This window comes from Tachyglossus aculeatus, chromosome 22, assembly GCF_015852505.1.
Source record: "Tachyglossus aculeatus isolate mTacAcu1 chromosome 22, mTacAcu1.pri, whole genome shotgun sequence".
NCBI classification, from domain to species: Eukaryota; Metazoa; Chordata; class Mammalia; order Monotremata; family Tachyglossidae; genus Tachyglossus; species Tachyglossus aculeatus.
In genome coordinates, this window is record NC_052087.1 from 57,033,547 (window position 1) to 57,045,841 (window position 12,295).

Here is a 12,295-nt window from a genome sequence, read left to right on the forward strand (position 1 = left end):
CGTCCCCCTCTCCATCCTCCCCGCCTTACCTCCTTCCCTTCCCCACAGCACCTTAATATATGTATACATGTTTGTACGCATTTATTACTCTATTTTATTTGTACATATTTATTCTATTTATTTTATTTTGTTAATATGTCTTGTTATCTGTCTCCCCCTTCTAATAATAATAATAATGATGGCATTTACTAAGCGCTTACTATGTGCAGAGCACTGTTCTAAGTGCTGGGGAGGTTACAAGGTGATGAGGTTGTCCCACGGGGGGCTCACAGTCCTCATCCCCACTTTGCAGATGAGGTAACTGAGGCCCGGAGAAGTGAAGTGACTTGCCCAAAGTCACACAGCTGACAATTGGTGGAGCCGGGATTTGAACCCACGACCTATGACTCCGAAGCCCATAATGATGGCATGTATTAAGCGCCTACTATGTGCCAAGCACTGTTCTAAGCTCTGGGGGGTTACAAGGTGATGAGGTTGTCCCATGGGGGGCTCCCAGTCTTCATCCCCATTTTGCAGATGAAGGAACTGAGGCCCGGAGAAGTGAAGTGACTTGCCCAAAGTCACACAGCTGACAATTGGTGGAGCCGGGATTTGAACCCACGACCTATGACTCCGAAGCCCATAATGATGGCATGTATTAAGCGCCTACTATGTGCCAAGCACTGTTCGAAGCGCTGGGGGGAGATACAAGGTGATCAGGTTGTCCCACGTGGGGCTCCCAGTCTTCATCCCCATTTTGCAGATGAGGGAACTGAGGCCCAGAGAAGTGAAGCGACTTGCCCAAAGTCACACAGCTAAGTGGCAGAGTCAGGATTGACAATAGTCCCTCGATAAGTAGTAATAATAGCATTTATTAAGCGTTTACTATGTGCAAAGCACTGTTCTAAGTGCTGGGGAAGTTACAAGGTGATCAGGTTGTCCCACGGGGGCTCACAGTCTTCATCCCCATTTTACAGATGAGGGAACTGAGGCCCGGAGATTAATAATAATAATAATGATGGTATTTGTTAAGCGCTTACTATGTACAAAGCACTGTTCTAAGTGCTGGGGTGAGGGGGATACAAGGTGATGAGTTTGACCCACGGGGGGCTCAGAGTCTTCATCCCCATTTGACAGATGAGGGAACTGAGGCCCAGAAAAGTGAAGTGACTTGCCCAAAGTCACACAGCTAAGTGGCAGAGACGGGATTGACAATAAGCCCTCGATAAGTAGTAATGATAGCATTTATTAAGCATTTACTATGTGCCAAGCACTGTTCTAAGCGCTGGGGAAGTTACAAGTTGATCAGGTTGTCCCATGGGGGGCTCCCAGTCTTCATCCCCATTTTGCAGATGAGGGAACTGAGGCCCAGAAAAGTGAAGTGACTTGCCCAAAGTCACACAGCTAAGTGGCAGAGTCAGGATTGACAATAGGCCCTCGATAAGTAGTAATAATAGCATTTTTTAAGCGTTTACTATGTGCCAAGCACTGTTCTAAGCGCTGGGGAAGTTACAAGTTGATCAGGTTGTCCCATGGGGGGCTCACAGTCTTCATCCCCATTTGACAGATGAGGGAACTGAGGCCCAGAGAATAATAATAATAATAATGATGGTATTTGTTAAGCGCTTACTATGTGCAAAGCACTGTTCTAAGCGCTGGGGAGGTTACAAGGTGGTCAGGTTGTCCCACTGGGGGCTCCCAGTCTTCATCCCCATTTGACAGATGAGGGCACTGAGGCCCAGAGAATAATAAAAAAAAATAATGATGGTATTTGTTAAGCGCTTACTATGTTTAAAGCACTGTTCTAAGCATGGCGGGGGGTGGATACAAGGTGATCAGGTTGTCCCACGGGGGACTCCCAGTCTTCATCCCCATTTTCCAGATGAGGGAACTGAGGCCCAGAGAAGTGAAGTGACTCGCCCAGAGTCACACGGCTGACCATGGGCGGAGGTGAGATTTGAACCCGCAACCTCGGACTCCCAAGCCCGACTTCTTCGCACTGAGCCGAGCTGAGGTCGCGGGTTCGACGCGGTGCGGGTGAGGATGGAGGCGAAGCGATGGCGAAGGCCGGCCGGTGGCTCCGGGCACCAGCCGGGCACGTCGGGACCGTGGGGCGCAGTGGTCAGCGCCCCAGGGCCGCCGGCCGGCCCTCCTGACGGACTCCCTCACTGCACTGGCCGCCCACCTGGCCTCTGGAGAAACAAGAAGAAGAAGAAGAAGGATGACGGCATTTATGAAGCGCTTACTATTAAGCGCTTAGTACAGTGCTCTGCACACAGTAAGTGCTCAGTAAATACGATTGAATGAATGAATGAATGAGCAAAGCGCTGTTCTAAGCACCTGGGCACTGGAGAAATAATAATAAGAAGAAGAATGATGGTATTTATTAAGCGCTTACTATTAAGCGCTTAGTACAGTGCTCTGCACACAGCGCTCAATTAATATGATTGAATGAATGAATGAATGAATGAGCAAAGCGCTGTTCTAAGCACCTGGGTGCTGGAGAAATAATAATAATAAGAAGAATGACAGCATTTATGAAGTGCCTACTATTAAGCGCTTAGTACAGTGCTCTGCACACAGTAAGCGCTCAGTTAATACAATTGAATGAATGAATGAATGAGCAAAGCGCTGTTCTAAGCACCTGGGCGCGGGAGAAATAATAAGAAGAAGAATGACAGCATTTATGAAGCGCTTACTATTAAGCGCTTAGTACAGTGCTCTGCACACAGTAAGCGCTCAGTAAATACGATTGAATGAATGAATGAATGAGCAAAGCGCTTTTCTAAGCACCTGGGTGCGGGAGAAATAATAATAATAATAAGAACGATGGTATTTATTAAGCGCTTACTATTAAGCGCTTAGTACAGTGCTCCGCACACAGTAAGCGCTCAGCAAATACGATTGAATGAATGAATGAATGAGCAAAGCGCTGTTCTAAGCACCTGGGTGCGGGAGAAATAATAATAATAATAAGAGCATGACAGCATTTATGAAGCGCTTACTATTAAGCGGTTAGTACAGTGCTCTGCACACAGTAAGTGCTCAGTAAATACGAATGAATGAATGAATGAGCAAAGCGCTGTTCTAAGCACCTGGGCGCTGGAGAAATAAGAAGAAGAAGAAGGAGAATGACAGCATTTATGAAGCGCTTACTATTAAGCGCTTAATACAGTGCTCTGCACACAGTAAGCGCTCAGTTAATACGATTGAATGAATGAATGAATGAATGAGCAAAGCGCTGTTCTAAGCACCTGGGCACGGGAGAAATAATAATAATAAGACGAATGATGGTATTTATTAAGTGCTTACTATTAAAGCGCTTAGTACAGTGCTCTGCACACAGTAAGCGCTCAGTAAATACCATTGAATGAATGAATGAATGAGCAAAGCACTTTTCTAAGAACCTGGGTGCGGGAGAAATAATAATAATAAGAAGAATGATGGTATTTATTAAGCGCTTACTATTAAGCGCTTAGTACAGTGCTCTGCACACAGTAAGCGCTCAGCAAATACGATTGAATGAATGAATGAATGAGCAAAGCGCTGTTCTAAGCACCTGGGCGCTGGAGAAATAATAAGAAGAAGAATGACGGCATTTATGAAGCGCTTACTATTAAGCGCTTAGTACAGTGCTCTGCATACGGTAAGTGCTCAGTTAATACGATTGAATGAATGAATGAATGAATGAATGAGCAAAGCGCTGTTCTAAGCACCTGGGTGCTGGAGAAATAAGAAGAAGAATGACAGCATTTATGAAGCGCTTACTATTAAGCGCTTAGTACAGTGCTCTGCACACAGTAAGTGCTCAATTAATACGATTGAATGAATGAATGAATGAATGAATGAATGAGCAAAGCGCTGTTCTAAGCACCTGGGAGCGGGAGAAATAATAATAATAATAAGAATGATGGTATTTATTAAGCACTAACTATTAAGCGCTTAGTACAGTGCTCTGCACACAGCGCTCAATTAATACGATTGAATGAATGAATGAATGAATGAATGAGCAAAGCGCTGTTCTAAGCACCTGGGCACTGGAGAAATAATAATAAGAAGAAGAATGACAGCATTTATGAAGCGCCTACTATTAAGCGCTTAGTACAGTGCTCTGCACACAGTAAGTGATCAGTTAACACGATTGAATGAATGAATGAATGAATGAGCAAAGCACTTTTCTAAGCACCTGGGCGCTGGAGAAATAATAATAATAAGAAGAATGACAGCATTTATGAAGCGCTTACTATCAAGCGCTTAGTACAGTGCTCTGCACTCAGTAAGCACTCAATACGATTGAATGAATGAATGAATGAATGAGCAAAGCGCTGTTCTAAGCACCTGGGTGTGGGAGAAATAATAATAAGAAGAAGAATGACAGTATTTATTAAGCGCTTACTATTAAGTGCTTAGTACAGTGCTCCGCACACAGTAAGCGCTCAGTTAATACGATTGAATGAATGAATGAATGAGCAAAGCGCTGTTCTAAGCACCTGGGCGCGGGAGAAATAATAATAAGAAGAATGATGGTATTAAGCGCTTACTATTAAGCGCTTAGTACAGTGCTCTGCACACAGTAAGTGCTCAATTAATACGATTGAATGAATGAATGAATGAATGAGCAAAGCGCTGTTCTAAGCACCTGGGCGCGGGAGAAATAATAATAAGAAGAAGAATGATGGTATTTATTAAGCGCTTACTATTAAGCGCTTAGTACAGTGCTCTGCACACAGTAAGCGCTCAATGCAATTGAATGAATGAATGAACGAGCAAAGCGCTGTTCCAAGCACCTGGGCGCTGGAGAAATAATAATAATAATGATAATAAGAATGATGGCATTTATTAAGCGCTTACTAGTACGTGCTTAGTACAGTGCTCTGCACGCAGTAAACGCTCAATAAATAAGATTGAATGGATGAGCAAAGCGCTGTTCTAAGCACCTGGGCGCTGGAGAAATAATAATAAGAAGAATAATGGCATTTATTAAGTGTTTACTATTAAGCGCTTAGTACAGTGCTCTGCACACAGTAAACGCTTAATAAATCCGATTGAATGAATGAATGAGCAAAGCGCTGTTCTAAGCACCTGGGCGCTGGAGAAATAATAATAATAATAATAATGAGAAGAAGAATGATGGCATTTATTCAGCGCTTACTATTAAGCGCTTAGTATAGTGCTCTGCACACAGAAAATGCTCAATAAATACGATTGAATGCATGAGCAAAGCACTGTTCTAAGCACCTGGGCGCTGGAAAATAATAATAATAATAATAATAATAATAATAATGGCATTTATTAAGCACTTACTAGTACACAGTACAGTGCTCTGCACGCAGTAAACGCTTAGTAAATACGATTGAATGAATGAATGAATGAGCAAAGCACTGTTCTAAGCACCTGGGCGCTGGAGAAATCATCATCATAATAATAATGGAAGTTATTAACCGCTTACTAGTATGCGCTTAGTACAGTGCTCTGCACACAGTAAGCGCTCAGTAAACACGATTGAATGAATGAATGAATGAATGAATGAGCAAAGCACTGTTCTAAGCACCTGGGCGCGGGAGAAATAATAATAATGAGAAGAATGATGGCATTTATTAAGCGCTTACCATTAAGCGCTTAATACAGTGCTCTGCACATAGTAAGCGCTCAACAAATATGATTGAATGAATGAGCAAAGCACTGTTCTAAGCACCTGGGCGCTGGGGAAGTAATAATAAGAACAGTGATGGCATTAAGCGCTTACTAGTACGTGCTTAGTCCAGTGCTCTGCACACAGTAAGCGCTCAATAAATACGATTGATTGATTGATTGATTGACTGTATGTGCTGCCAACTTGTACTTCCCAAGCGCTTAGTCCAGTGCTGTGCACACAGTAAGCGCTCAATAAATGCGATTGATTGACTGATTGATTGACTGACTGTGAGCCCCCCGTGGGACAACCTGATCACCTTGTAACCTCCCCAGCGCTTAAAACAGTGCTTTGCACAGAGTAAGCGCTTAATAAATGCCATTATTATTATTATTATTTCCACATAGTAAGTGCTTAACAAACACTAACATTATTATTATTATTATTATTATTATTATTCTGGAGGTGGGGTTAGTGGTAGCCCAAAGTAGTGGCCCCCTCCCTCCTCCCCCACCCCCCACTCACCTGGAGAGTTCAGCGGACTGGGCAACCTGTGGAGCGACAGGGTAAAATGCGGTGAGTGTAGTAGCTGCCCAGGCCGTGCCCGGACACCTGGGTCACCCGGGGGTCGGGGTCAGGGCGGGAGGACCACCCATTCATCCATTCGATCGTATTTACTGGGCGCTTACTGTGTGCAGAGCACTGGACTAAGCGCTTGGGAAGTCCATTCACTCATTCATTCATTCAATCGTACTTATTGAGCGCTCACTGTGTGCAGAGCACTGGACTAAGCGCTTGGGAAGTCCAAGTTGGCAATGTATAGAGACGGTCCCTACCCAACAGCGGGCTCACAGGCTAGAAGGGGGAGACAGACAACAAAACAAAACATACTAACAAAATAAAATAAATATGTACTGATAAAATAAATAGAGTAATAAATACATACAGACATATATACAGGTGATATCCATATATACAGGTATATACATAGTAAGCGCTTAACAAATACTGTTATTATTATTATGATTAAGTAGCGGAGGCGGGATTAGAACCTAGGTCCTTCAGACTCCCAGGCCTGTACTCATTCATTCATTCAGTCGTATTTATTGAGCGCTTACTGTGTGCAGAGCACTGGACTAAGCGCTTGGGAAGGAGAAGTTGGCAACATAGAGAGACGGTCCCTACCCAACAGCGGGCTCACAGGCTAGAAGCGGGAGACAAAGAACAAGACAAAAAATATTAACACAGTAAAATAAATAGAATAAATATGTACAGATAAAACAAAAAGGAGTAATAAATACGTAGAGACATATATGCAGGTGATATACACATAAACAGGTATATACATAGTAAGTGCTTAACAAATACTGTTATTATTATTATTATTATTATTATTAAGTAGTGGAGGTGGGATTATTATTATTATTATTATTATTATTATTATTATTATTATTATCATTATGTAGCGGAGGTGGGATTAGAACCTAGGTCCTTCAGACTCCCAGGCCTGGACTCATTCATTCATTCAATCGTATTTATTGAGCGCTTACTGTGTGCAGAGCACTGGACTAAGCGCTTGGGAAGTCCAAGTTGGCAACGTATAGAGACAGTCCCTAACCAACAGCGGGCTCACAGTCTAGAAGGGGGAGACAGAGAACAAGACAAAACATATTAACAGAATAAAATAAATAGAATAAATATGTACAGATAAAATAAAAGGGAGTAATAAATACGTAGAGACATATATACAGGTGATATCCATATATGCAGGTATATACATAGTAAGCGCTTAACAAATACTGTTGTTATTATTATTTGTTATTATGTAGCGGAGGCGGGATTAGAACCTAGGTCCTTCAGACTCCCAGGCCTGTACTCATTCATTCATTCAGTCGGGTTTATTGAGCGCTTACTGTGTGCAGAGCTCTGTACTAAGCGCTTGGGAAGGGCAAGTTGGTAACGTATAGAGACGGTCCCTACCCAACAGTGGGCTCACAGTCTAGAAGGGGGAGACAAAGAACAAGACAAAACATATTAACACAATAAAATAAATAGAATAAATATGTACAGGTAAAATAAAAAGGAGTAATAAATACGTAGAGACATATATACAGGTGATATCCATATATGCAGGTATATACATAGTAAGCGCTTAACAAATACTGTTGTTATTATTATTATTATTATGTAGCGGAGGCGGGATTAGAACCTAGGTCCTTCAGACTCCCAGGCCTGTACTCATTCATTCATTCAGTCGGGTTTATTGAGCGCTTACTGTGTGCAGAGCTCTGTACTAAGCGCTTGGGAAGGGCAAGTTGGTAACGTATAGAGACGGTCCCTACCCAACAGTGGGCTCACAGTCTAGAAGGGGGAGACAGATGACAAAACAAAACATATTAACAGAATAAAATAAATAGAATAAATTCGTATAGATAAAATAAAAAGGAGTAATAAATACGTAGAGACATATATACAGGTGATATACATATGTACAGGTATATACATAGTAAGCGCATAACAAATACTGTTGTTATCATTATTATTAAGTAGCGGAGGCGGGATCATTATTATTATTATTATTATTATTATTATTATTATTATTATGTAGCGGAGGCATGATTAGAACCTAGGTCCTTCAGACTCCCAGGCCTGTACTCATTCATTCATTCAGTCGTATTTACTGAGCGCCTACTGTGTGCAGAGCACTGGACTAAGCGCTTGGGAAGGACATGTTGGCAACGTATAGAGACGGTCCCTACCCAACAGCGGGCTCACAGGCTAGAAGGGGGAGATAAAGAACAAGACAAAACATATTAACACAATAAAATAAATAGAATAAATATGTACAGGTAAAATAAAAAGGAGTAATAAATACATACAGGCATATATACAGGTGATATACATATATACAGGTATATACATAGTAAGCGCTTAACAAATACTGTTATTATTATTATTATTAAGTAGCGGAAGTGGGATTAGAACCTAGGTCCTTCAGACTCCCAGGCCTGCACTCATTCATTCATTCAGTCGTATTTATTGAGCGCTTACTGTGTGCAGAGCACTGGACTAAGCGCTTGGAAAGCCAAGTTGGCAACATAGAGAGACGGTCCCTACCCAACAAGGGGCTCACAGTCTAGAAGGGGGAGACAGACAACAAAACAAAACATATTAACAGAATAAAACAAATAGAATAAGTATGTACAGATAAAATAAAAAGGAGTAATAAATACGTAGAGATATATATACAGGTGATATCCATATATACAGGTATATACATAGTAAGCGCTTAACAAATATTGTTATTATTATTATTATTAAGTAGCAGGCCATTATTCTTCTAGACTGTGAGCCCGTTGTTGGGTAGGGACTGTCTCTATACGTTGCCAACTTGGACTTCCCAAGCGCTTAGTCCAGTGCTCTGCACACAGGAAGCGCTCAATAAATACGATTGAATGAATAATAATAATGATGGCATTTATTAAGTGCTTACTATGTGGAAAACACTGTTCTGAGCACTGGGGAGGTTACAAGGTGATGAGGTTGTCCCACGGGGGGCTCACAGTCTTCATCCCCATATTGCAGATGAGGTCACTGAGGCACCAGAGAAGTGAAGTGGCTTGCCCAAGGTCACCCAGCTGACAAGTGGCAGAGCGGGAATTCGAACCCATGACCCCTGACTCCCAAACCCGGCTCTTTCCGCTGAGCCACGCTGCTTCTGTACTCTCCCAAGCGCTTAGTACAGTGGTTGGCACATGGTAAGCCATCTCTATCTGTCGCCGACTTGTACTTCCCAAGCACTTAATACAGTGCTCTGCACACAGGAAGCACTCAATAAATACGATTGAATGAATGAATACAGTGCTCTGCACACAGGAGGCACTCAATAAATATGAAAGAATGAATGAATGAACACAATGCTCTGCACACAGGAAGCGCTCAATAAATATGATTGAATGAATGAATGAATGAAGTGACTTACCCAAGGCCGCACAGCAGACAAGGGGCGGAGCTGGGATTAGAACCTGTGGCCTTCCGACTCTTAGGCCATTCATTCATCCAATCGTATTTATTGAGCGCTCACTGTGTGCAGAGCACTGTACTAAGCGCTTGATGCCTGTCTACTTGTTTTGTTTTGTTGTCTGTCTCCCCCTTCGAGACTGTGAGCCCGCTGTTGGGTAGGGACCGTCTTTAGATGTTGCCGACTTGGACTTCCCAAGCGCTTAGTACAGTGCTCTGCACCCAATAAGCGCTCAATAAATACGATTAAATGAAGAACGAATAGGGACTGTCTCTATATGTTGCCGACTTGGACTTCCCAAGCACTTAGTACAGTGCTCTGCACACAGTAAGCGCTCAATAAATACGATTAAATGAATGAATGGGGACCATCTCTAGATGTTGCCGACTTGGACTTCCCAAGCGCTTAGTACAGTGCTCTGAACACAGTAAGCACTCAATAAATACGATTAAATGAATGAGTGAATAGGGCCCGTCTGTATGTTGCCGACTTGGACTTCCCAAGCGCTTAGTACAGTGCTCTGCACACAGTAAGCGTTCAGTAGATATGATTAAATGAATGAATGAATAGGGACCATCTCTATATGTTGCCAACTTCGACTTCTCAAGCGCTTAGCACAGTGCTCTGCACACAGTAAGCGCCCAATAAATACGATTGAATGAATGAATGAATGGTATTTATTCATTCAATCCCTAAGCTCTCTAATATTCATTCATATTCATTCACTAAGCGCTTATAATGATGGCATTTGTTAAGCGCTTACTATGTGCAAAGCACTGTTCTAAGCACTTGGTGGATACAAGGTGATCAGATTGTCCCACGTGGGGCTCACAGTCTTCATCCCCATTTTACAGATGAGGGAACTGAGGCACAGAGAAGTGAAGTGACTTGCCCAAATAATAATAATAATAATGATGGTATTTGTTAAGCACTTACTCTGTGCAAAGCACTGTTCTAAGTGCTGGGGAGATTACCAGGTGATCAGGTTGTCCCACGGGGGCTCACATCTTAATCCCCATTTTACAGATGAGGGAACCGAGGCCCAGAGAAGTGAAGTGACTTGCCCAAATAATAATAATAATAATAATAATAATAATGGCATTTGTTAAGCATTTACTATGTGCAAAGCACTGTTCTAAGCGCTGGGGAGGTTACCAGGTGATCAGGTTGTCCCTCAGGGGGCTCACAGTCTTCATCCCCTTCATCTTCATCTTGAAGATGAAGTCTTCGTCTTCTAGACTGTGAGCCCGCTGTTGGGTAGGGACCATCTCTAGATGTTGCCAACTTGTACTTCCCAAGCGCTTAGTCCAGTGCTCTGCACACAGTAAGCGCTCAATAAACACGATTGAATGAATGAATGAAAATGAATGAATCCCCATTTTCCAGATGAGGGAACCGAGGCCCAGAGAAGTGAAGTGACTTGCCCAGAGTCACCCAGCTGACAATTGGCGGAGCTGGGATTTGAACCCATGACCTCTGACTCCAAAGCCCGGGCTCTTTCCACCGAGCCACACTGCTTCTCTGATTGAATGAATGAATGAATCAATCAATCGTATTTATTGAGCGCTTACTGTGTGCAGAGTGAAATGAATGAATCCCCATTTTCCAGATGAGGGAACCGAGGCCCGGAGAAGTGAAGTGACTTGCCCAGAGTCACCCAGCTGACAGTTGGCAGAGCTGGGATTTGAACCCATGACCTCTGACTCCAAAGCCCGGGCTCTTTCCACTGAGCCACGCTGCTTCTCTGATTGAATGAATGGATCAATCAATCAATCGTATTTATTGAGCGCTTACTGTGTGCAGAGTGAAATGAATGAATCCCCATTTTCCAGATGAGGGAACCGAGGCCCAGAGAAGTGAAGTGACCTGCCCAAAGTCACCCAGCTGACAAGTGGCGGAGCCAGGATTTGAACCCGTGACCTCTGACTCCAAAGCCCGGGCTCTTTCCACTGAGCCACGCCGCTTCTCTGATTGAATGAATGAATGAATGAATGAATCAATCGTATTTATTGAGCGCTTACTGTGTGCAGAGTGAAATGAATGAATCCCCTTTTTCCAGATGAGGGAACCGAGGCCCGGAGAAGTGAAGTGACTTGCCCAGAGTCACACAGCTGACAAGTGGAGGAGCCGGGATTTGAACCCATGACCTCTGACTCCAAAGCCCGGGCTCTTTCCACTGAGCCACGCTGCTTCTCTGATTGATTGAATGAATGAATGAATGAATGAATGAATGAATGAATGAATAAGCGCTCAGTAAATTCGATGGAATGAACGAAAGGAACCGAACAGTTTGAACGGCTAAAGGTCCTGGGGGTCGGGTCTGGGGGCTCGGGGCCGTAACCCCCCTCCTGAGTCCGGGGACCCCAATGGTCAGCGCTCTGGGGTTGTCATCATCATCATCATCAACCGTATTTATTGAGCGCTTACTATGTGCAGAACACTGTACTAAGCGCTTGGGAAGTACAAATTGGCAACATACAGAGACAGTCCCTACCCAACAGCGGGCTCACAGTCTACAAGGGGGAGACAGAGAACAAAACCAAACATACTAACAACATAAAATAAATAGAATAGAATAGATAGGTCCAGGTTCATTCATTCAGTGGTATTTATTGAGCGCTTACTGTGTGCAGAGCACTGGACTAAGCGCTTGGGAAGTCCAA

At 43.2% G+C, this 12,295-nt stretch overlaps 1 protein-coding gene across 1 annotated transcript in view; it reads right to left on the minus strand.

Moving 5' to 3' along the window:
* Positions 1-2,101: 2,101 nt before the first annotated feature.
* The window catches only part of TRPM5 (transient receptor potential cation channel subfamily M member 5), a 112,622-nt gene continuing 102,428 nt past the window's right edge, over positions 2,102-12,295 (minus strand). Inside the window, exons 25-26 of the mRNA XM_038765387.1 lie at positions 6,137-6,162; positions 2,102-2,171 (exon numbers count right to left, since the gene is read on the minus strand). Of these exons, the coding sequence (XP_038621315.1) occupies positions 2,102-2,171; positions 6,137-6,162 (96 nt within the window). The remainder of the gene's footprint in view (positions 2,172-6,136; positions 6,163-12,295) is intronic.